The sequence below is a fragment of the Eleutherodactylus coqui genome, chromosome 10 (assembly GCF_035609145.1).
Source record: "Eleutherodactylus coqui strain aEleCoq1 chromosome 10, aEleCoq1.hap1, whole genome shotgun sequence".
Classification (NCBI taxonomy): domain Eukaryota; kingdom Metazoa; phylum Chordata; class Amphibia; order Anura; family Eleutherodactylidae; genus Eleutherodactylus; species Eleutherodactylus coqui.
In genome coordinates, this window is record NC_089846.1 from 132,760,904 (window position 1) to 132,786,887 (window position 25,984).

The following is a 25,984-nucleotide window of genomic DNA, read 5'->3' on the forward strand; positions in this document are numbered from 1 at the left end:
ACCCTAAACCTGCAGGGCTGGCCAAAAGCAATGGAGACTCTGCACATGTGACTCGCCTATCGTTCCGGCGCCACTTCTCTGCGAAGCCTCCTGGCCCAGCGGAGGATAAGGTCTCAGTCCCAGCCGGCGGCAGTGTGTTCTGTCGCGGACGCCGGGTTGCTGCTCCCATCAGCCCCGTAGCTGTGAGTTCTGTCACGGCCGGTCCCCCGCACAGACTTGCTGCGCATGTCCTGCCGCCGATGATGCTCCAGATGGTGTGCCACGGCTGTCTGCCATCCCTGCAGTACTGCGAGCACAATATTACATGGGGGGGCGCCTTGCCTCTGCTTACGGTCGCTATTTTACAATTACATTGCGGGGGTGGGTGTGGGGGGCTGGGGCCTTTCTGGTGTCACGCCGCCGGGGAACAGCCCTTAAACTGGGCCGCTGTATGCTCGTCTAAAGAAAACTTCCTTAGTGGGCTGCCAGGACCTACAACCCAACCACATGTGCAGCTGATTGACTAAAGGGGGCGTCACCCCCTGTCAATCTGGGCTCCACCTGGACTTCCTGGTGGCGTCAAGATACACTAATACCAACAAAGCCTAAGGATCTTTTACAAAGAAGGACGAGTGGCGCTTATTTAGTCCGAGAACCGCTGGTGGGGCTCAATGATGGTTAATTTCATCATTTTCTCCCTAATGAAGCTTGCTGTACAGTTTGCTCCCTGTTCAGTCTGGCCCAGGCCCAGTAATCAAGCCATGTAAAAGCCTTTAGTAGATTTGTTTTTGCTATCTATGTATTTTGTGGTTCACCATTTACTGGAGTGCATGTGCAATACTGTCATTCCTTTTTTTTTTTCAGAAGAACTATACATATTTGGTATTGCGTTTCTAAAAAAAAAATTGCTTTTCTGACAGGGTTATATATTTTAGACGGTATGTGCAAACAGCGACAGCGGTTGTTTGCTAACACACTGATTACAATGGAACTGTATGGAGTCGCCCCTTCTTGTAAAACAACCCATTTTTTTAGCGTCGGGCTTGTGTAATGTTGCTGCTCTATTTTCCTATGCCCACCCGTAAGTGTTGCCTAAAGATGACGGTAGAAGAACCGTCGGCCGACTGCTGTCTTCCATTCAGATGTGTACATCTGCTGACAAACCCCTCTGACATCGGCCTGTCGGCCAGAACAATGGATCAGATGTATTAAGGTCCAAAACTTCAACAAGACCTCTAAACCCCCCCATCAGTTGTTGAGGGTCCTCGGGACACCTCCACATAAATAATCTTGCTTGTATGGGCAGCTTTAGGTTACTTGTGTGAAGTTTTATCAACCAACAGGAAATCACTTGACTGATCTCTTTATTAGAGCTTATGATTTCTTTATAATTGTGCTCCTATCTGGTCCTGTAATCCACATGTTTGGCTGTTGGCCTGTCCCTCACCACTCGGAGAAAGCCAAGAATATGAGGACTTCTGTATGTTCAATAACTATGGCGCCCCTTCCTCATCAACGGATTGTCACATCTCTGGTTCATTGCCTCCTTTATGCCATCATTCCCCTCCCATCATCTTCTGCCTTTGTGGCATCTTCCACACCAACTGCTTTCGACATATCTTCCCCCTCCTTCCCAATGCAGCAATGTTTCTCTTCTATAGCCACACTCTCCTGGTTGGTTATATGGGCTCTTGTACATACATAGCCTATAAGTGTGTTATAGGAGCCTGTATGAACCAAGGAGCGCTGTTCATCACTCGCGCCCTGCAGCGGCCGTTCCTGGTGACTTTCATACAGAAACCCATTTGGGCCATCAGTTGTGTTCCTGTATTAGCCAGCCCGGGGTGGCGGGTCGTGTATTCCTGCTCCTAAAGGAATAATTCCACATTAATAGCGTTAGGCTGTATTCACACCCATTGTACACACCCATAAAACGGATCCAGAATAGGTGTTCCACATGGCACAACAACCTTATGTCGCCAGTATTTGCCGCCATGTTTGCTGCCATTGGTTTTATATTCTACTAGACAAATACTGATCTGTATTTGCCCAATAGAAAAGCATATCAATATGGAGGCAAAAGTGGGGGGAAAAAAACAAAAAACATATGACTAGATACATACATTTAATATAGAGCTGTACGACCGGTCCGCAAAACACAGATCAAATACAGAGGTACAATATGCTAGCGGCTTTAAAGGGAACCTGTCGTGACCTTTTGAGCCCCATAAACTACATTATGAGGCTCGAAGGCCAGGGAAAAGAGTCCGGGGGAGTGGAGTTTGATATTCGCCGGTCGCCTCGTTCTAGCGCTGTGTCCCTGCAAAGTTGCCCCACACAGTGACTCTTTTGAGCCCGCCCTGTGCGCTCTTCATTCATCTCGGGGAGCGGGCTGAAAAGAGTCACTTTGTTTGCACAGCAACTTTACGGGAGGCAACACTAGTTGGGGCGACCGGTGAGGACCAAACGGCACTCCCCAGACTCTCCTGACCTTTTCAATCCTATAATGCAGAGGCGTATCTTGAAGATTCGGGGCCCCAATGCAAAATTTCTAATAGGGCCCCCCAACTATAATGCTTTATTCATACTACTACGCTCCCTATGTGAGGAAGATAGGCCTTGTGGGCCCCCTAAGGCTCCTGGGCCCGGGTGCAGCCGCATCCCCTGCATCCCCTATAGTTACGCCCCTGCTATAATGTAATTCATGAGGGTTAAGCCTAGTGCAGGAGAAAGCTCTTTGGACCTGATTGCATTTGTGTTGCACATCGCCCTCTCAGACCAGTGCGGGTATAACACAGTGCATACGAGCATGGTGCCTGACTGCTGCGCTCACCCACCGGGGCCGAGGCGCCCGTCTGATCCACGTGCCCGCCTGACCGTAGTAATTTTTTTTTATTCTTTAATCTAAGTTGCAGCGGTCGCTGGATGTTTTCATTACCTGCTTCTGTATTACTATAATTTTACTGTAATTTTTCTCTTTTGTGTGTGGGGCACACATTATTTTTCCATTAATCCCCAAACAGTATTTACCGCTCTTCTGTAGGTCCTCTTAAAGCCGCTCCGACACCTTTTGTTACATGTTGACAGTTCTGCCAGAATCGAATGGCAACATTTCCACTAAGGCTTTAGTGTCTGAATCACTGGTGTTTATTTGCATTATTGCAGATACAAGTCTAACAAGTCAGACGACGCCTACATTATCTAGTATTTATATTTCATATTTATATATAATTTTCTATATTGTATAGGGATGTTGAAATATGTGCCACATAGCTGTGTAGTATAGTCAGCGGCAATGACAGGTATAGTACATTCATAGTGGAGATGGGCAGACGTGTGTATAGAATGGATACCTTTCCTTTAATACAATGGAGCATAGAGCCCCTTCACAGAACTGAGAATGAATGAATAAATATATATATATATATATATATATATAATATCTATCCGGGATGTGCTATACAGCCATTGTATGATAAACAACACATGGTAGCGGTGTTGCAGGGCACACAGTCAGTAGGGGGCTTTCGTAATGAATCCGGTGCTCTTTTGTTTGCCCATTAGCTGGTGCACACCATCCCTTTCTGTGGAGTTGCATGTTTATCTGCTCGCCGTCAGTCAGCAGCCTCTGGAGGTCAGCAGACAGAGCCGGGAGCCGCAGCGTGGCCCCCAGATGGACACCTGCATGCCTGGCTTCCCTGTCACTACTTTAGGCAATTTGTGATCTGTACAGGGGGAGGAGGGTGAGCATTGAATCAGATTGTTGATAACGTCCCTACAAGGACTGCTATTAAGAGCACGCTTCTCTACTGCAGAAGACAGAGCTATCCCTGAACCTACAGCATGTTAGCCGGCCAGGATGTGGCTAAAGACTAGGGGAAATGAGCGAGCCATCACAGCCGTGCGCTATGCAGACATGTCCAGCCCTTCATCTTTGCAATTTTCCGTCCCAGTGAAGGATTAAAAACAAAAAAAAAAAAAGGGAAAGGACTTGATTATATTTTTTTGTGTGCCTTTTTTTCCCTTCTTCTTCTTCTTCTTCTCCCCCCTCTTTTCACTATGGCAATCTTGCATTGTTTGACCAGAGCTTGCTCCAGAGGAAGACAGGCTGCTGAATTTAGCCACTGATCACTCACTAGCCCTGGCCTAAGGCTATGCTGAGATTTCTATCCCATTTGTATTGTTGCAGCTCAAAGGAAGACTGTTCAGAGGATGACAAGTGTATTCTGAGTAGGTATGTTTTGTTTTATGCAAATCCCCCCCCTCTTTCCCACCCTCTGTATTGGATAGAAATCAAGCTTTTTTAGAGCCGCGGGTGCTTGATTAAAGTACTGCAGTGTCCTTTTAGCTGAATTCCATTACAATCAAGATTTTATTTGCATTTTGCTATCATTTTAGCTGCTTTTATAATAAAGCTGCATTGTACTGCTGTGTGCAGTGCGGGGTTTACTTTTTTTTTTTTTCTCTCTCCTCACTCTTCCTTTCTCCCATCTCTTTTACTATCCACTGCAGTCAACGCTTCCCTAACGAGGTGGCACTATTGTTGAGGTAGAACGATAGACTCATCAGATCGCTTTAGGGGACAGCAGGATTTAAAAGGCAATGCCTGGCAACCCTATTTTACAGATTGGAAGCATCGGTTTGAGGGCATTGGCAGAGTCATTTGCTTGTGTGCAGAGCAGCAGCAGCGGCAGCAGCAGCATCCACTGCCATGTCAGTAGTGTGTGGGATGGAAGTCCTAGTCGGTAGTCTGTTATGGAAACGCTGTTTACTGTTATTGTAGTACCGTGGTGACAACATGCCATTGAAATGGAAAACCAGCTCTCCTGCTATCTGGAAATTCCCCGTTCCCGTGCTTAAAACATCCAGGTCATCGCTGCTTTCTCCAGCATACATGTAAGTGAGAGATACCAGGAAACCTTAAGGTGGGCTTTCATTCAAGAGAATACCCTCTAAAAATGCAAAAAAAAAAAAAAAATGCCAGTGCTGCATTTTGCCCAAAGTTTATTAAAAAAAAAAAAAAGATAAAAAAAAAACACCTTGCAAAAGGGGATTCATAGCAGAGAAAAGTTCTTCCCGGCTGTAATCTATTATTCAGATGGCTAGGAGTTAATTAGCATAATTAAACATCCTCTGCAAAAATAAATTTTATAAATTATTTTTTTTTTTTACTCGATTGGTCGCTATTGGGTATTCTACATTGAAAAAAGGTCCATCCTTAAGCTTAGTGGTCTTTGTAAGTTTCCCTGGACGACGACCATTGGTGTTTTCAGTTTGTGTAAGGTGGACGGATATCCTGAACCTTTTTTTTTCTTATGGTTTTTCTTTGGGCAAACCATAAACTGCCGTTGTTTGACCGATGATGTGTCCAGTTTGTGTCCCGTGCCAATAAACCTTCATAAATCATGTGCACTCATGATTTATAAGACGTGACCAGGTTTGCTACTTCCTCTGCCTTCTCTTAGTTGTATGTAAAGCAGAGCATGCGTCTGTCTGTATAGATAATGCAATTTCATATTGTGTTTCCAGTTTGTCTTTGCCTGTTGTACCTTTTTCTGACCAGTCTCCTAATGCCTTCATAAATGATTACATGCTTTTATTGTTTTGTTTTTTTTACTAATAGTCTGGCTAATTACATTGTATTTCATTGGGGGGCGGTTTATGTAACAATCCTGTTCCGAAGTTTGGATGCACGTCAAGAACGATACTATTCCAATAACATGCAATGATCATGGCTATACTACGTACATCCTGTAGTTCATGGCTCTGAAAGTGTGGGCTTCACCTCTATTGTCCTTTTCACATCTATATGCTTGAGATGTCTTAACGAGGGACTGCAGGTAAAGCCAATATTACACTTGGGGGTTTCACTCCGGAGAGATGGGTTACTAGCTCTACAGGCTAAAACAAAATAGGTTTGACTCCTTGCAAAGGACAAAAGAATCCCTGTCAAACCGATGATCAGCTGCTTTATAATGCCAGGACTGTCAAACAGCTCCCTGTATCTCAGCTTCTGATGAAGTTTTAGGGTTCGCTGCAGTCACACCTGATTTAATTCTTTAATTTGTTCTTAGAGTGGAGCTATACCTCAAGAACAGTGATATACTGCCAATACTCTTATTCTTTATGGCTTTGTTCGTGACCTTTTTGTACAGATGGATAGAATATATATATATATATATATATATATATATATATCTCCTTCGTCAAGGTCTGCAAAATTGTTATGGCAACAGAAGAGGCATAATGCAGGTACAGGCCAGTGTGTGGTTTATCAGGGGTTAAAATGGATGGCGCTGACAAAGGAGCCCTTTACTGCTACATGATATATAATAAAAGGTTTGTCACCTGGCATCTGTTTTTGGTGTGTGGGTGTTTTTTTTTTTTTAACCCTTTCTCAAACCTCAAGTAATGGCTGATCCATTGACTTGACTTGACCCTGCTATATTGATGTGTTGCTGCTCCTCAGTGGACTTCTTCTTTCAGAGACTTTGATGCTCATTTACTAATCCTGCTTTAATGCAGTGTAAACTTGGACCCGGCAGTCTAAAGTTGATCAGGCTGGTTAAGCTGCTGGACGATACATTGGGCACATCTATAGACACTTTTGTTTAACTTCATATCGCCTCTTGGCTGGTTTAGTTTGTGCCCTAATCTTGGGGCATGGGTTTAATGTAACACTATGCACCATTTCCCATTCCAAACATACCACTTGATGCCAAGTCATGCCCCCTTATCGAGCAAAAAGCAATGGATTCGTTCTTCTGTGCCTTTGCTTTATAAACGGGTCTGACACTCGATGTGATGTTGTGCGCCAGATTTTGGTGTATTTTACGAGCCGTCGCGTTGGTAGATTTACCTCGCTGTTCACAACGTTTTCCACGAGGAGAAAAAATGGTTTCGATTACTATCAGATTAACTTACACAAGACTGTAGATCGTTAGTAAGAAACTTTAACCCTTTATTTTCTCAAAGTGAATAACAACTGTGGTGGACGCAAGCCATTTATTCTGGTACATAAGGGGTATTCCCATCGTGGGATCAGTATTTCAATGTTTTGCAAATCCCAAAATAAAGCCCTCGCCAATTTCATCTGCTTGTCAAAAATGCCTCGTTCTCTTCATTGTAGTTGTTTACGGCTTGTTGCTATGGAGCAGAGATGGTCAGCACTTGTGTGCCGGGATCTCCGGAGCGCATGCGCAGTAGTGCTTGGCCACCAGCTACCTCTGCTCTCGGCTGTCTCTTTGCAATGAAAGGGTACAGCGCGAACATAGTATCTGGTTTAAATGTCCTAAATGTACTGTATGCATTAAAAGCCGGACAGTGTTCTCTGGTGGCTTCACATTTGCGTTGGCATTCAACTTTCCTGCTCTATTCGAAGAACAGGAAGAAGAATCCCCGCGGCCGAACGGTTCCTTCTCCGGATTGGAACCGAACAGTGTCAGACGGACCCCATTGACTATAATGGGGTCTGCCCGGGTTTTGGATGGAAGAGAAGCGCTGCTTGCATACATTGTCAGCCAGGTCTGTGACGGATCCTCCGGCATGAGGTTCCGGCACAGATGTGTAACCGGCCTTAGCGTTGCAGTCTTGAACCATCCGTCCTATGGATGTCGTCTGTTTTGTGTCGACTCTTCCTTCTACTCCTTTCTTGACTCATGGTTGTCTATTTTTCCTGTGAGCGTCTGATTGGCTGCAGACTTTCCCTACACTCCTTGTATTGGAGAAACATCTTTACTTTGTTGTAAACTATAACTTTTTGGCTTTTTATTTTACAGTTCATTGATTTTTTTTATTTTATTTTTTTTTCCCCCTCTGGTACAACACTTGTGTGCGTCTGGGTGCCTTGTTTGCCCATGACCTGATTTTTATGATGAGATTCAGCTTGGGGCCATGCACATTAGTATTTCTTGTCCTTATGACCCATTTTCCGTCTGGTCTTCATTGTGAGCATGGCTCCTTTTACAGTATCAGTTCTAGTAATGCCTTTGTTAATACTAGGGAGTCGTTATAGTAATGCTGTCTCTGCAGTCTGTAGGCGAGGAGTCTTGAGTACCTTCAGATGTTATCTGGTCGTTGTCGGAGCGGAGCCTCCATAAGTAACGTAAAATAAAAATGACAGCGAAAGTTAAAGCTGCTTTTATGTGAAGAGATTATCGTTTGGATTCAGCGAGAATCTGAAGATTATCGTTCAGCGTAAATACATGCGGCGACAAAGACGGAGGAGAAGTCGTTCACTTCTTGTTCAGTTTCTGTATGCAGATAGTGGAGCGACGTATTATTCAGAACTGAGCGACTGCCTGCTTACCGTGAATGGAGACCAGGGGGGGGGGGGGGGCGTAACGATCCCCACTTGCTCCACCTCCACCAGCGATGCTCGTTGCTCTGCCCGAAAGATCATCCCATGTAAAAGTTTCCTTAGTCTATTTTAGATGGTAAAAACCATATGCAGATTTTCCATTATTCGCGGGAGTTTTCTGTGCGATTTGCTATTAAGAAGCTGTAAAGGTTAACAGACAAATTGCATTAAAGTGTGCTTTTTTTTTTTTCTTTCTACTGCCGTTAGAACGGCAACATCCGAATACACTCGAGTTAGGCCTCCTGCACACAGGCGGACATTCTGCGGCGGGATTTCCCGCAGAATCTCCACCCGTGGAAGCTGCCATAGGATTGCATTAAAAAACGCAATCCTAGGCAGACCGACGCGATTTGTCTGCGTGAAATCTCATGCGGAAAACAAATCGTGGCATACTTTTTCTGTGCGGGTCTCGCAGAGGCCCGCGCAGAAATGTCACTCCCGGGCTGCCGGCTCCGCTCTGCGCATGCGCGCCGGCTGGCCGGCAGCTGGCACATCAGGGACCTGGAGCCGCGGGAGCAGGTGAGACCTGCACTGGTCCCTGCAGGGGCGCGGGTCGGGTCTCGCAGCCGAACTGACCCGGCCGTCTGCAGGCGGCCTTAATGCTTGTCACCTCACAGTAGTGGTTTTTTTTGTTTTGTTTTTCCCAACTAGTAGATCCTTTTGAGGTTTGAAAGCTAACAAACGTCTGTGTCCAGGCAAAAAGTGTTGGTCTTCTATTAACAAACTACTGTCAGGTATTTTAACATTCCCTGCTAAGGACATACCTCGTATGCCTGGGCTCAGAAATTCTTCAGCAGCTAATGACATATATGATACGTGTTTGCTACTAATTATGGGCTAGATCTGTGATCTTGGTCTTGTTTTAAAGCCAAGAATCAGAGCTCTTACTTCAGCCTGTGTGCAAGACTGGAAGGATCTGTAATCCTTTCTTACATGACCCCGGAGCAGGAGTAATATGAACTTTAGTTCTCTTAACGATCAGAAAGCATACTTGATATTTGAATGTCATATGGGGATTTTTTTCATAGAAAAGGAATAGAAAGATGAGCAGCTACTCTAATTGTTCCTTTGAGCCTCATTAGGCAATTTATGACCAACTTCGTGACCTGAATGTTTACCAGAGTGCTGCGTCAAAGATTATACGAAATGCTTGCCCCAAGTTGAATTTCATGAGTTTTTTTGCCATTATTCACTGTTTGATGCAAAGTTGTGTGAAGGTAGCTACATGTACAAATTGTTTTATCTTTACGTGGCGTATTATGTGCTTTCATTAAAAAAAATGTAGGTATGATAGTGTACACAGAATTCCCAGTAATATAAGCCCCCTTAGGCAAAATATCAATCACAGCCACAAAAAGTACTAGGGTTCCCAGAAAAGTCTACTGTCTTTTATATGAATATATAACTTTTATTAACTTAAAGCCTAATTGCACCCCAAGCTGTCCCAAACAGTTATCTAGTGATGGAAAAGCAGAGTAACCGCCCCGAAAAGGGCGGCCCAACACATAGCATAAACTGTTAATGCGCCTCCTTTTTTCTTATTTACTACATCCTAGTATGTGTTTTAGACATTAATGTATTAGGGTATTTTTATTGTCAACATACTAATTCCTTACTGTTATTGCCATAGGCTACTGCGATTAGTGGAGAAGTACTATGTTTTCAGACTATGACCTAGAGGAAGAAAAACTCACTGCTTTTAGGGTTCACTCCCACGGGCGTATATGACCGTATATCGTGTGCCTATTTTTCATGTACATCATACACTAAAAGCCCATTGATTTTTATTAGGCGACTTAACTGTTTTTTTTTTGTTGTTTTTTTTTTTTTTTTTTTTTTTTTTACATGCACATGAAATAAAACCCCAAAAACGTAGCATGTCCTATTTTGGTGTATATTATGTGCCAATATAGGCTATGGGGATTTAACATGCACATGCGGTTCTGCTGTGTACTACCTATTTTACACTCGTGGAATCCACGTTCGTAATACGTGGGACACATACGGCCGTGTATATGAGCCCTTATCTGGAAATATAAACTTTTAGGCCTCCCTCACAAAGACGTTTTTTTTACAGCTTTCAGCGCAGCGCTAAACGCGGTCAGAGGCTCCCATTGTTTTCCATGGAGCCTCTCAGACAGCCGCTCGACCGCCACGATTTTTGAGCAGTCTCTGTTCTATTTTTGGGCGTTTTTGCCGCGTTCATGTGTGAGGGAGGCCTAAGGCACATGAAATGTATCAGAGAATAAGTATCCTTCATACCTAATGGAGAACTGTGACTTTTTATAACTTTTTGCAAAGTGCCAGATTAGCAAGATTTGTAGATGGCCTGATTGTGTTATAAAGAGCTTCTACTATTCTGTATAATTGAACAACTCCGACCTGATCGGGTGATACAATGGATCGCAGATGAGGCCTCCGAGTGCTCTGGACGTCTTATTCCAGACTCAGTCACTTTTGCTGCTTTAATTCTCAAGTCTGCCTTAGACAATCTTAGCCAAGATTGTGACTGCGTGCGACGGCTCCTCACTAACTTTGTTTTCGGCATTACCTGTAAGCGTTGGTCAAGCTAATTCTTGAAAACTTGATGGATCCATTGAAGGTCAGTGGAGGATTCATTTCCAAAATGGATCCATTCTACCTGTTAAGGACCAGAATGCCATTGTGACTAATGTAAGAATTTTCTTGCTCCCTGTGATGGCAGAAGTGCTGTTTAATAGCTGAAAACCACTTTTTTCTAGATAGCGCGCTTGCTGCATGTTTTTTGGGCCCACACACACAGGCGTATGTCGCTCATGTATTATGGGCGATTTTCAAGTTCCTACAATATGCAGTACACCACAAATACTCAAGTGACATGCATAATTGTTGGGTACGCTAAATTCCCATAACTTAGATTGGTGCATGTTACCCGCGTAATACACGCCAAAGTAGGCCATGCTGCGTATTTTGGCTCAATAGAATGCAATGGGCTTTCAGCACCACATGTTATGCGTGTGACTTGCGCCCATGTGAATGAGCCCTTACCATGGCTCGGTAATTCCCAGAAGCCAGGTGAAAGTTGTGCCTAGAAATTAGTTGCTGGGGCCTAAAATGTTGGCTTTTTTTCTATTGATATCTATGTGAATTTTTATTGCCCGTCTACTGAAAAGCTGAAATTTGTCCCTACTGGCTCTTAAAAAAACAGAAATTCCTCATTTTATGTTTTTAGAAAGTTCTAATATTGGCACAGGGCTGTCTATGGTGGGAAGGCATAGCGGGCAGTCTGTGGGGCTTTCTGGTCTCCGATAACAAAACAGCCAATATGGCTTCCAGGAAACGTATAGGTGATGCTGGTCTGCTAGCAGGGAAGAAGACCATACGAAGGAATGCTCAACGTAAAGACGACATGTCACATCCCCATGCCAGCGGGGCCAGCTGCATAGCTTTCCAACCGTCGCCCATGTAGACTTCAATGTTGTCTTCTCTTTTTTTCCCTCTACTTCTGCCCATCTCCCCGTTAAGGCTTTTCTTCGTTTCAGTTCCCGTCACTGTGAATGTGTCAGGTGTGACGTCCGTACTGCTCACTGTCAATGGGTGATGTCCGACTGCGAACAAAGACAGCCACCCGCTTGGCGCTGTATGGGAGGGAGAAGAGGGAAGCTGCATTGTAGTCCGTGGAGCTACGTAGCCCGCCCCATCGACCTGAGGACATGATGGCCCCTCTTTAAGATGTGTGGTTGTGAGTTTGCAGGCGACAGCAGTACCTTGGCCATCACTGGGCTAGTAATTTGCCTTGCAGAGACCTGTGGTATTCCTGTCTGTACACCCAACTCAGTGTTGGCCTGGGGCTCCTTGAAACGAGGGTCCGCCGTTCAGTTATACAGAACATCCGCTTAATATTGCAGCATAATCTTTACTGTCGTCGCTCTGTAGGACACAAACAGAAGGTAAGACGTTCTTTGTGAATCAATCCATTACAAATGGACCCCAACTGCAAGTGATTTAGGTCCAAAATGAGCTTCAAATTGGGTTCTTTTCTGATTGGCCTTTATACCCAAAGCCCGGACCCCCTCTATTACTTTGGTGCACCAGTCAGATCCTGATCACTCGTCAAAGGCAGCAGCGCTGTTGGTTAAAGGAGATTGCTCACAAGGAATCCCCGGGATGGTGGAGTTTTCCTAAAACACAAGCTGTATTTGTAAATTGGGGCACATTTGACCATTTTTAAATGTAATCTTAAAGAATTCTTTACTTTCCTTAAGAAACAGATGCATTTCACATTTTATGTGAATTGTCCACATTTTTAGCATCACCAGATGTTCTTCATGATCGCCATTTGTGGTGTATTTGGGGTACCTTCTCGCGCCTCCTCTGCTCTTCCACTTCACTTGCTGCTCTCTCTGCCTCCAAGGACTAATGCAGGGCGTCTTACAGCTCTACGATGTGCCATAAGTAGTGGCTCATGTAGATCATTGGGGTGCAGGCCTTAGGCCAAGCTCTACTAAGATGGGGTACTGGTCCTCTGCCATCATTTTACTTGGCAACTTAATGTTTGTTGGGTTTTTGTTAACAAATTAATTGAATGTTTCTTTTATGGATAAAGTGTTCAGCTTTTCTATCTAAGTTGCGAGCGTTTCCACCACTCCTACACCGTGTTAATTGCATATGGGCGATGGAACACTCGCATCCCTTGACTTCATTGGGGACTGGCACGTGGAATCCGCACTTAAATAGAGCGTGCTGTGATTTTTCTTATACTCGTGGAATACGCAATCCATATCCTCAAGTGTGAAGGAAAAAATCGAAAATGAATGCCTTTCAATGCCCGCGTTTTACTGCGGGTCTTCTGGGCGCAAGGCGATCGTGGGATTCCACAATTAAAATCCGCCTGTGTGAGCCGGGTCTTACAGTTGTCAGTACCAAACGCCGAATGGAGTATGTAATGCAGTATGTTTGCACACCTTTGTTGGGCTTCTGTCCACGGGCGAATTTTCACTGTTTCCCGCAGCGCTAGTCCAGCCGCAGTGAATGCTTTCCATGGCGTTGCTATGGAAAGCGAAGCTCCCCTGTCCATGAGCAGAGAATCATTGCGATTCTCCGCTCGCGGCTGGCAAGTCGCAGCATGCTGCGAATAGCCGCGATTCTCCGGTCTGTCAGATAGGCTCACCGCGGAGATCCGTCTGCCGGCTCCCGGGCGGCGGGATTTCGCAACGCCCATGGACAAGGCAGCCTTTGTATTAATCACTACTGTGGCTGCAGCTTGATGTATCTTAGCAGCCTAGTCGGCCTTGACTTGCCTATGCCCGGCTCTGTATGCAGGGATCAGCTCTCTCCAAGAGACAAATGCAATAATTATTAATGGCAAGCTTAATTTTTTTTTTCTTGTACATAGTGGGGCTTTACTGCTGGGGAGAAGAATTACTAAAGATTATATAGGTCTATATATTGTCAGTGAGGATGCAGAGGCGCATGGTTGTGCTCCACCTCAGCCCGATTTCTCCTAGCAGATTCCTTGACATTGCCTTGCTAAGGCCCCAGGTCCAAGGCACATGCGGATTTCCGCAGCAGAAGACCTGCGTGACAGTACGGAAATGATTTTTAAATGCTTGTAGCCGATCAAGGATGTGTTTTGTTTTTTTTCCGGTGTGGATGTACATGAATGCACTGTGGAAAAAAATCTGCAACGCCGCCTCTCAGCTTTTTCCCCAACTCCCTAATTGATTTTAATCTTCAAATCCGCAATTGTATTTGCTCATCTGTGCCCATTGACTTCTATTGAGCCCATCTGCGGTAAAATGGAGCATGCTGCAATTTGTTTTCCACGCGTGGCATCTGCAAATCAGAAAAAAAATCTAATCCGAAGGTGTTAAATGAAGTGCGGCCGGCCCATGCTTCTCTGTGGGCGGCTTGAGCTACGGATCGTCCACCCAGATTCCGCAACTCCATTTTCCCCGTGGACATGAGGCCTAATACAAACTGTTGCAAGATGCAATCTGCGGGCCAACTTCCACATGTCCTTTTGTTATTTCTCCTTTCTACCTGGCATTGTCTGATCCACGGTCATTGAAATGTGACTGTCCTCAGTAAGAGACACAAAAGTAATCTTGTATATATTATACCTCTTAACGATGTCTTCTGGGACCTCGAGATTTGAAGTTGTCAAGGTCATAAAACTTGGGAGGGCAAGTTTATAACCATCTTTGAAACTCAACACAGGATTAAACATGCAAGTGGCTTCACACATCATTGGAGATGATTAGAAATCCATAGCAGAGATAACACGCAGGCCTGGTGACCCCCTAACACCAATTCAGAGATCAAAACGTTCACATCCCTGATCAGCGGACTAATTAAGTATTTACTCCTCTACTCATTCTGTTCTGGAATAGTTTTAGGTGCAGATTAATCCCACCATGACGGTGTATACTTCTTCAATGAGAGGAAGAACCCCAGGTAGGTTTGAAAGCTCGCTAGAACATCATGTCCTTTTGTTAGCCATTAGGTTATCATATCTACAAGATTACTTTTGTATCTCCTGCTGAGAACAGTCACGTTTTGCTCTACTGACTATCATGATATGAAACTATTTTTCAACTCCTTGCATTATGTGTAATCTGGCTCGGCTATATCAGAACTACTTGCTATTCTAGCACCTGCGGCCCCTACGGGTCCTGATACCAGTCACATTGGCGCATATGTCTGGCACTTGTCTATATACGCTATAGAAGCGGTTTCCCCCTTGTGACCTCAGTTTGTGCCCTTCAGCTATACGTTGTTTTCTGTAAACCTCTTTATCGTGAACATCTCGGCATGTAAAGGAAGTGAAGGCTTCCTGAACACCTTCTTTTGGTATTGCACAAGTTTCCGCAAGACTGAAGTCGGTTAGATGCTGCCGTGTGACATTTGGTGTCCTGCTGCTGTGTGTTCGGCTTCGTGTCATTGACCCGTGAGCCTTCGCACCTTACCCCTTCTGCCTTCTGATGCAAGGTAAGACATGAGGAAAGCTAAGAACACTATTGTGTGCCCTTCTAGGGTGTAAATAAAGTTTCAGCAGAGCCATTTTTATTGCAGTTTGGGCCAAATTGATGAGTGGAACGCTTTTACTTAAATTTCCTGTATGCAAGATTGGAAACGCTCAATTCTCTTGGTAATTGAAATCCTTCATCAAACCCACTGTGTAAACTGTATGATAAATACGATGGGCCAATGTACCTATTCTCCATGTTCCCTCGTATTCCTGCTGAGATGTTCGGCCTTTTCTATGGTAATTACCATTTTATCCAGGACTTGTCCGGGTGACACACAGAACATCGCAGAGCAGGTGTAAAAGAGGACACTTTGGGACTTTACTTTTCACTGTCAAGCAATAACATCACCCATCGACATCCATAGAAACGGCTCAGAGAGCGGAGCGCTAGCGGCACACGGGCTGCCTGGAATGTCTCCAGCCCTGTCTCACAGCCATGATTGTGTTCTTCACTTGGCAGTAGGGTTTCAGCTTCGGCCAGCTACATTGTTAGTCATGTTGGAGTTACTAAAGATCTATGTTGTGAGATTACTAATTTTAGTGTTTTTATAGCTTTACGGGTATTTAAAGGATTGGTGAACGAAGGCTGTAATCGCACAGGCGGGTGCGACAGCCATTGGAGAAATTCAGAGAGATCAATTTTTTGTAAACTTTTTTTTTTTCTTTTTTTTCCCGCTGTGATTGTGATACAGCTTTATTGAGAAACATTTATCGCAACGCGCACATGCAATTTTCACGCTCTTCAAAATCGCGTTTCAGTAGGCAAATACAAAATTGTATCTGCATGCGAGGGCGATTTTTTTTTTTTTATAATTTATTTTTTTCTGCCATAGAAAATAACCGGCAATATCACCCCAAAAATAGGACAAGCTGCCAGAGAGAAGTGACCCGTGTAAATGCCCCATTGTAAATGATAGGTTGGATATTTACGTGTCTCAAAATACACAAAACGTTCATCAGAAAATTGCCTGTGAGAATCCACCCTAAAGAAGAGGTTCTAAAGTCTTATAAACCTGGGGGGGGGGGGGGGGTTACATGTTTTAACAAAAAGTGCAGTTAGTAGATGTTCTACAATTGGTGTGTTTTGAGTCCTGCAAACCAAACTCCTTGACAAGATTTAGTGAAACTTTTCTTTTTTTTCCCCCTCCACCAACTTTGACGTGCAAAATGGTACTTTTTCCGTCATCCTCACATAATTGGTGCCTTAAATCTGTTTATTATAGTTTGTGGTGGTTGTTTTTTGCTTGTTTTTTTTCTTCGCATCTGCATTAGTTTTCCGTTATAATTCTGTCTCTTTTACGTTTTGGGAGCAGAGAAATGGAATAAAAACCTGAAAAAAAACCTTTCCTGTTTTCCCCCTTGATTTTAATGGGTATTTAAAATAAAACCGAAGCTCCCGGTGCGCTTCCAAACCATTAGGCTTCCGTTTTGTGTTTTTTTTTTTTTTTTTTTTTTGAACAAATAGCTCTGCTGAGTGCAAGCAAATAGAAAGTTTTCCGTCTGCTCCCAGTTGTGGCTTTCTTTTTTTGTTTTGTTTATTTGATAATGTATTTCTCCATTATCTTCTTTTTATAAACTTGTAAGTTTTTCACATGAAAACTAAATCCGCACAATACAAGGATGAGCTGAGATGGCAAAGCAGAAAATGGCATTAGTAGTATTCATGCCCCTCTTTATATGTTCCTGGGTTTGGGCCCTTGCAGTATCAAAACTTCATACGTCTTATAAGTATTCTCCCCATTTAGCAAGTTCAGCCAAGCGGCTCATAAACTTGCGCCTTTCCCTACTTCAGTTTTTGCTTGCATGTACAGCCATATCATAGAGTTGGAAGGGACCTCCAGGGTCATCGGGTCCAACCCCCTGCTCAGTGCAGGATTTACTAAATCATCCCAGACTGATATTTGTCCATCCCCCGCCCCCCTTTTTTTTTATATAACTTGGTCATACCGGTATTTGATCTCAATGTGAGAAGTCTGTGAAATTGATGTAATTGGAAAAAAACAAACCTGCATAAAATGAACGAGGAACGAAAAGCCAACACATTCTCGTTTGTTCAGCCGTCGGCCGTGTTTTACTCCGAACAATTATAATTTAAATTTGCACGATCATCAATTCTCGTTATCGATAATCGCCCCGTGTGACGGGCCCCGAGGATGGGCTTTCATGACGGACCCATGCAGATTTCTCTGCACAGATTCCACTTCTTAACAAGTTGCGGCACAATTCGCTGTTGAGCCGTGGATGTCTGTAGCGATGCACCAGTATGCGCACCTTCACATGTGGCTTTAGTCCTTTTCAATGGGCAAATCGGCATGTAAAAACCTCATTATGAAGCAACTTTTGTTTACGCCCATGGATTTAAAATCCACGTATAGAAAAAAATTCCATCTGGGAATAGGATGCGGATGCCACAATATTAGGTTTACTTTTGGCAGTTCTTTCATGTGGCCATACCCATTATATGAACATTGCCTGAACATGCAGATTTTGGTAAGACCAGGTGACCATCTAGCATCTATAGGGGACATCCCTACCCTTTCCCAACGACCAATGTTGGGAGAGAAAAAAGGATTGCGAATGTTTGACTTTAATGTGTTCATCTGTTCACAAGGAAGACGAGTAGCCAGCAGAGAGGTCTTGCTGCAGCTAATGACCTTCTATCCTTTAAGGACGCATGCGTGTTCAGCTCAGCATGTATGTGCTTTGGGGGGTCGGAAGGGGTAGCTGTTGGCTGAACGGGCATTCTGCCGATGGCCACCTAAGTTCTATGGCCCCCTTTTTAATCCCCTGGTGCAGTAAAACTTTTCCAGGCTCTACCCTCTGCACCGCCGTGCTATACAAGTGATATCGGGAGCGTCTGGTGGGGTGCTGTCAGAAGGGTACGGCGGCTCACCGATTGTTTGGTCTGATAAATTACCATGAAGTCACTTGGGATAGACAAACTGTTTGAATAACGTTCCAATATTGATATATATGCATGTTTACTAACTGAAAAAGATTCCGTGCCGTTACCTCGCTTTTTGTCACAAATACTGTGTTTTCTTCAATTGTATATAGTAGTATATATTGACAGCTGTGCCCCCCCCCCCCTCCTCATGTTTATCCATAGTGTGGTTGGTTAACTGTAACTACTAACTCCTTTCCTCTAAGGCTGGGTTCACACGGGGCAGAATCTTCATGCAGACTTTCCACACGGTGATTCCGACAGAAATTTCTATCCTGGGATTTGCAAAAATCTTGTCTACACGCTGCGGAGAAGCCATTGCGGCCAAGCCGTGCTGAAACTGACATGCCGCGCAGAACTCAAGGCCGCAGCATGTCAGTTTTATCGCTGTCTGCGCTGCGTCCTCTTTATGGGTAGAGGCTGATGCAGCGAATTGCAGGCGGCGAAGCCGCTTCAAAACCCGCGCCAAACGGTGCGAGTTGTGAAGCTGCTTTTCTGCAACGGAAATCTCGCGGTTTTTCCGTGTGGTCATTCCGCAGGATTTACGCCCCGTGTGAACCCAGCCTAGTTCTTCCCAATGACGTTTGTGCCTGTGTAACGTATATTTTCATGTGACGTTATTTATGCTAAACGATTTAGTCTGGTTACAATTTTATTTCAGATCTCTGGTGGAAGAGGAGGACCCTCACTTGAAAGTCTCTCTCGGGAGCACCGATATGGGTGTGTCTGCTCACCTCCAGTCTTCAAAGACGGGCACCACTCGCTTCTTCACCAGCAATACTCATAGTTCAGTGGTGTTACAGGTACGGCAAGAAGAGTGTTGAAGGATCATTAACTAAGACATATAGTTTCCCCCACAGTCTGCCAGTTTATAGGATTTTCGGCATGATCTACAAATCCACATGTTTAAATTGATTTGCGGTTGCTCATGCTTCCCTATGGGCGGCTTGACTTGCGGATCTCCCATGCAGGTGTCCCATGCGAGTTCCGCAAATCAAACCCTCCTGTGGACATTGGGGCTAAATCTCTTCCATATCTATTGAATCTTTAATTGGTGACTGCCTGAGGGGGCGGGGCTTAACAATCCTTTCTTTGGGTCCTTTTACACAGATTGATTGGTGCAGGTGATGGATCACTGGCTGCGTTTGCACTGAACGATTATTGTTAATTTTCGAATAATCTTTTGCTTTTCATTCATTTTATTCAGGCATAAAAAAAAATCCTCGTCGGCTCGTTCACTAATCGTTCGATCATTCGGTTTAAATACGGATTGTTCAGTCATTTTCAGTCACGTATGCAGGAAATGTGAAAGATGGAACGAATTCTTGTTTGAACAAGCCAACAATGTATCTGCCTGTATAGACGGGCTGCACGAATGCGCTCTAACATCGTTCGCTCATTCAGATGACAAATGGGGGAGGCTCCTGCTGCAGTCACACACCGCTCAGTGAGGAGGAGGGGTGCGGGGCTGAGGAGGAGGGGTGTGGGGCTGAGGAGGAGGAGGGGTACATGGCTGCCCTCCTGGGGTGTGTCTCTTTTATACATTTCTCAATGTTAATTGTAATCTAAAAGTTGATAAAACTCATTTTCTTGGCTCCTAAGGGAGGAAGATACTTACTATTTTGTGTTTTAGTGTTCCTTTCAATGTAAGATTTTGTGGGACGCCCACCTATTTTAACAATCCTATGTCATGTATTTAGAATCTCAGCAGCTTATTGTTAGTTATGGTGCAGTAATGCAGTAAAATATATTAAATCTGTCACCAATGGAACCTGATGAGTGTCATAAAGTATATACAACCCATGTATGAGGGTGGGGAACCTTCAGGAAGAAAAGACCAAATACAATGTTGGCCAAGAATTCTTCTCTTCTCCCTTATCTTTGACTATGATACGTTTATGCAGTGTTGTATTAAAAGGGGATTTACAGTATATAGTCATGTAGTATTAAGGGTCCAGTGAAATATATTACATATTTTTTCTTCTATAATGTGATAAATGGGTATCTGCTATTTTAATGTCGGTTCCTGTGACTTGTCGTTTTATTCATCACTTGAAGTCTAGCACGAAAGGCAATTAACCATATTAGGTTATTATGGTGCTCTTTTACATTTCACTTTTTCTGCTATAAAGAGAATAGATTGTCAGAAGATGAAATACTAGATTTTTGCGCTGCCCGCTGGAGCGCACTCAATAGGCTGAAGCGTCCTGTTTAATGCAGCTCACTTGTCGGCTTTGCATAGACTGGAGTCCTCTTATCATCTTTAGAGGGTATATGAGTTAATGACAACTCTATTCTACTCCTGGAGGCCTAGTTAGCGGAGATCTAAAGATGCAATATGCACAAAAAATAATACCCCAACAGTTTTCCCTTTTTTTGATCCGGTCTTACCTCATATTACAATTTTTAACCTGAGAAATTAGAAAAGTCTCCTATGTATCCCAGGAGTTCAGGAGTTATGTCTCCTTCCTCCCTCCCTGTGCAGCTGTAAGGTGACTGGCTGCAGCAGGAGCCTCTCCCCTCTGCTCTGTTGGCAGCAGTACAAAAAAAGCGGAGTTTTGCCCTTTTTGCATAAAAACACTTTAGTGTGTTCCAGATGGAGATGGAAGAGGTCAGCAGGAACATGACACCGGTCTGCTCTTCGGGGTCATCTACAAGACTTTTGTTTCAGGGACCATGCTGCAGACTAGTGAATAGTGTAGGCAAACGTGCCGTATCTCCTGTTTCCTTTCATCATCCTGTCAGTTCCCTTTTTTCCTCTGTTGTGACTCCTGCAGGTGAAGGCCCTTCTACACGGAACATTTATTGTTCATAAAAATGGCTGGCTCATTTGAATTTGACCGATATCGTTAGTGGCCAACGAATGGACGATGATTCATTCGCTGATCGTTCATTTCATGCAAGCATAAAAGTCATTGTTGGCCTGTTGGGTTTATACACCAGGCGCGCTCATTCACTGCTGCAGCAAACTGAACGATACTTTTTGAAAAAAAAATGAATAAATGAAGAATTTATGTTTAAACTGAACGCCTGAGCGAATGAGCAAATTGCCATAATTTGCTCATTCTCAGGCCACTAATTTCTTGTTGCTGGAGACGCACCTTTAGGGTGCTTTTACACGTACGGCCACCCCCCAAATTTTTTTTTTTTAAATTAAAAAATTGCAATATTTAAAAAAAAAAAATAAAAAATTGTTGTTCTTCTATATCCATAAATCTAATTGGTAAAGCTATGATTAAATACATGATACGTGGCCTTTTAAGTCCCTGAACATTTCTCTGGCTGTGCCTCATAGGCGTCCTGTTGAGTCACGTTGGCTCCTTGTGCCTTTTTATTTGCTGTTCGTTCTGTTTGCCAGATCTGGAAGCATTTTCCATAGTGACTGAATAGTTGAATTGCTAAAGGGGGTTTTCCATGTCAGTAGATCCACCCCGTGTGACCCAAGTAAACTACAGCAGTAAGATGTAAGGGGCACTATATTCACTACAGAGATACAGATATGACTGCAGAAGCCATATTCCAAGGCAGAAAGGGTCATGTGTTCTCACTATTGTGAAATCAGCAAAGTAGATATTATTTTTTTTACATATCCTAAACTTTTTATTAGGAAAAACTTTTAGCAGATTTTCTTGACCAGCTCTTTGTCAATATTAAGAAGCGCACTAAATAAGTGGAAAAAAGTTGAGTAACTGATGATGAATTGATGGAGTGGATGTGATATACAGCGTATTAAAGTGACGCTCCGCTGTTAGGCTAGGGCTACATCTAGATTGTTTACCTACAAAGTATTGCTGGGAAGCCTTTGTCCACAAGAATACACTGAGTGTCTTCAAAATCTCTTCAAACTTTTTCTATCCGAGTCAGTCTTGCGATTTAAATTATTTAGATTGCGGCATGCTGGGATTTCTTAGCAGTTTTCCCCCCTGAAGTGATGCGAGGCTGTTTTGGCATAAAAACTGCTTGCATCCTCGGAGAATTCACATGGTGGGGGGCGCAAGCTAGGGGGTGGGATTCACGGCCCCATATCACGCTCGCCAGTGTGAAGTTAGCCTTAGGGTAAAATGAAAATCCGTTGTTTAGGTTTTAATTACTCCCTTGAAAAAAAAAACGTTTTAGGCTCTTCTACACACTGATGAACAAACGTACGTTCGCTCCCAGTCACTGCCCTGTGTAGACGGCCCAGCGTTCCAGCAGAATGTTCGCTTGTCAGCTCATTGTATCACTAATGTGCACATAAGATTGATTGTTTGCCAGCAGCACATCTACCTGTGTAAGAGATGTACTGCCGACAAAGATGGAAAGGAACGGTCGCAAACAGAGGTCACTAGAACACGTGTGCAGGTGTCATGGATGCCTCTGAAAGTACATTTACGTTTTCAATTCGCTTTTCTGTTTATTTCTACGCCTGAGGCCCAATGCAGCAGGGGCGTATCAAAAAACGAAACCCTATGCTCGACTCTCTCTTTTCTCCGTTGGCGCTCTCCTAGTTCCGGGTTAGACAGCATGCGACCTGTGCGACCAATCCCTGGCCCCAAATCTTCCTGGTGTAAATTGTATAGCTGCAATCTACATGAGCTCATAGTTATAGCTTTCAGTCTGGTGCATGGACTGGCCAGACGTGGGCCACGTTTATTGGCATGCTCCTCCTAGTAAAGACAGTACTAAAGACAGACCCAAGTGAACCGTTCCAGGGTAGACTCAGCCTTCCATCCTTCCAAAGTTGGTGAAATCAGTACCCAGCTTGCCGGGGATAAAAGATAACTGGGGAAGGCAGTGGTGAACCAACTTGCAAAAACGGTCTGCCATGAAGACGTCCCCCTAGGAGCTGGTCATGAATCGGTGCTTGAACCAGGGGACTTTACCTTTAGCCTCCTTAGGCCAGCATTTCATACGCCATTCTAAATAAAAGCCCCCCTTAGTATTGGATAATTTATTACTTTTTTCTATAGTTTTTTTCCTGTCTTCATTTGCTCTGCTGATGACATATCTTGCTACCAGAGAGAAGAGCACTTCGTAATAGTATAGTATTGTGTAATTGTATTGATGTATATAGATATTTCAGCTTTCTCGCTCTATTCTTTGATTCCAGGGATTTGACCAGTTACGAATAGAAGGCTTGCTGTGTGATGTAACGCTGGTACCAGGTGACGGGGATGAAATCTTTCCAGTTCATCGAGCTATGATGGCGTCCTCAAGCGATTACTTCAAAGCCATGTTTACAGGTAAAATATATTATAGTGCACTAAACCCAATAACAAATCTCAGCGATCGTTTCACTTATTAGACAAACCACGTATTACAAAGAAGCTCAGAAACAATATTAACCCCCCCCCCCCCATCCCTGATGATAAAGATGTATAGAGCGGTTACAATTCTTGAGTTCGTTATGGTCGTCTTATGAGAAAAAAGAACAGAGTTACGGTAGACCCTTTTTACTGAAATTTGTATGAATTGACCCTGTTTCACAGAATGGCGCAAGCACACAGGAAATATTGGCATTTGTAACGTGCGCAACAATTTTAAATGAAGTGAACCTTTTTTTTCTTCTTGGGTCCTTTTTCTTGGAGCTAAATGGTCCCATTCAGAGTTGTAGGTTTATCAGTAGGCTATGCATAGTTACCCATACAAACGGTCTGGTATGGAGGCCGGGCAGTATGCTGATTGCGGATTACCCATGCAATTTTTGCGAGCATAATACACAGTAGAAATTTCCCATGCACCTTTTCTCTTTTTGCCATCCACATGAGCCGTGTGCATACCAGGATAGTTAATGGGGATCGGCGGCACACAACAAGCATGCATTGTCATTGCGTACTCACTGCATGCTCGTGGGCAAGAAACGCTGACGTGTGAGCATGGCCTTAGGCACAGTCTTGAAAGGATGGGAATTTTTTTTTTTAATACTTTTTGGACTTTACATAGTAGAAGCCACGTGCCCATAGTTGTGTATTTTTCATGCACCGGTTTCCAGTATTTCATCATGTTTAAGCTTCTTCTAAAGGTGCATTTACACACAAAGATAATCGCTCAAAAGATGGCTTTTGAGCGATCATTTTGCATAAACTACTACTTGGTACTAATGCCTATTAGTACCAATTAGTAGCATGTGAGCCGCGAGGAGCTGTATTCGGAGAACAGACCACCCGCTCTTCCCTGAATAAATTCCCTTTGTTCTGCCACGGGGCTGACAGAGACAATGTTATCAACGGTCCTCGGGCAGAACACAGCATGCGGTCCTGCTTATCAGCTGCTCTGCCGAATGACGGATTTCATGATGAACTGAAAATCATTGTTCGGCAGAAAAGTGAAAGATGGGCACATGTAAACGCAATGATTATCTCTCAAAAGATGGCTTTTGGGCGATTAATCGTTGTGTCTAAATGGGCCTTTACTACTTCTTCCTGAGTTGCAATTAATTATTTACGTAACACTGAAGTTCTGCCTTGTTCTATTGTCATGAATATTACTGATAATGTAAAGTTCAATAGAGGTGAACACTTCCTGTTGTGAATGGGCGAAAAGTAATGAAAGTCAGGCCAGAAGACCAATATGATTATGATATGGTTCTAAAATGAGAAATACAAAAATATAATATATATATATATATATATATTTTTTTTTTTTTTTCTTTCTTGGGGGGGGTTATAACTCCTCTCCCCCCCCCCCCCCCCCACCGCCACCTGAGCAAACTTGAAAAGTTATGATTAAAGTCAGCATGGTTTTGTGATTTGATCCAAATATATCAAATTGGGGTGGGTGGGGAAGATAAAGCTGAAAACTTAAGGCAAATTTGTAACTGCTGCTACCAAGCATAAAAATATATTTTCAGTCGGGAATAATTTTCCTAATGAGCCGCATTTATTAAGTTTTGTGTAGCTTTTCATAAGTTAGACGCAGCTCTCACCTGCTTTCATATATAGAAGTACATGGATACAAAGGATAAAAATTTATTGAGGAAGAAGTTTAAGTCTGCTTTATTCGAATTGAGTGCCAATAATGTATATTTAACTATTTTCCCGTTGGAGGACAATGGATCTGATTGAGGCGATATAATATGCGCATAAGTTGTCTCTTGTCGATGTTTTTTTCATAACATTCATTGACTAAAACCAAAATGCGTAATTCTTACTTTCTTCACCTGCAAACTGAATGCAATTAATGTGGAAGAACATTCCATGTAACGTTTAAGCCATGAATAATTAAAACCCGAATTTTGTTAACACCCCATGCATATTCAAGTGTCTACTCTGAACAAAGGCTTTTAATGTACTACATTATATTTAACTCCTGCACGTCGTAAGGATAATTAAAACCCAGTCTGATTTCTTGTCTAGGTGGAATGAAGGAACAAGACTTAATGTGCATTAAATTACACGGCGTGAACAAAATCGGATTAAAGAAAATTATTGATTTCATTTACACTGCAAAACTTTCTCTGAATATGGATAATCTGCAAGACACATTGGAAGCTGCAAGTTTTTTACAGATACTGCCTGTGTTGGACTTCTGTAAAGTATTTCTTATATCTGGGGTAAGGCCAAAAAACTGAACCCTCCCTTCCTCAAATCTGCTGGAAATCTTAATATTTTACTCATTTGTCTCAGTTAGCTTAAAGGGGTATTCCCATCTTGGCTTTTCATGGCTGAGATGGGATAACCTGTCCACTCTGTTCCGACCCCACTGTTAAAATGAG

The 25,984-nt window shown here is 43.5% G+C and overlaps 1 protein-coding gene across 3 annotated transcripts in view; it reads left to right on the plus strand.

Moving 5' to 3' along the window:
- The window catches only part of KLHL13 (kelch like family member 13), an 86,497-nt gene that overhangs the window by 25,752 nt on the left and 34,761 nt on the right, over positions 1 to 25,984 (plus strand). Inside the window, exons 2-5 of one of the 3 annotated variants that reach the window (XM_066581866.1) lie at positions 4,763 to 4,875; positions 18,953 to 19,094; positions 23,381 to 23,513; positions 25,626 to 25,822. In XM_066581866.1, coding sequence (XP_066437963.1) covers positions 4,778 to 4,875; positions 18,953 to 19,094; positions 23,381 to 23,513; positions 25,626 to 25,822 — 570 coding nt within the window. In that variant the 5' untranslated portion in view covers positions 4,763 to 4,777. Of the gene's footprint in view, positions 1 to 4,762; positions 4,876 to 15,233; positions 15,308 to 18,952; positions 19,095 to 23,380; positions 23,514 to 25,625; positions 25,823 to 25,984 lie in introns of those variants that run through there. The other 2 variants (XM_066581868.1, XM_066581867.1) reach the window with 2 other exon arrangements.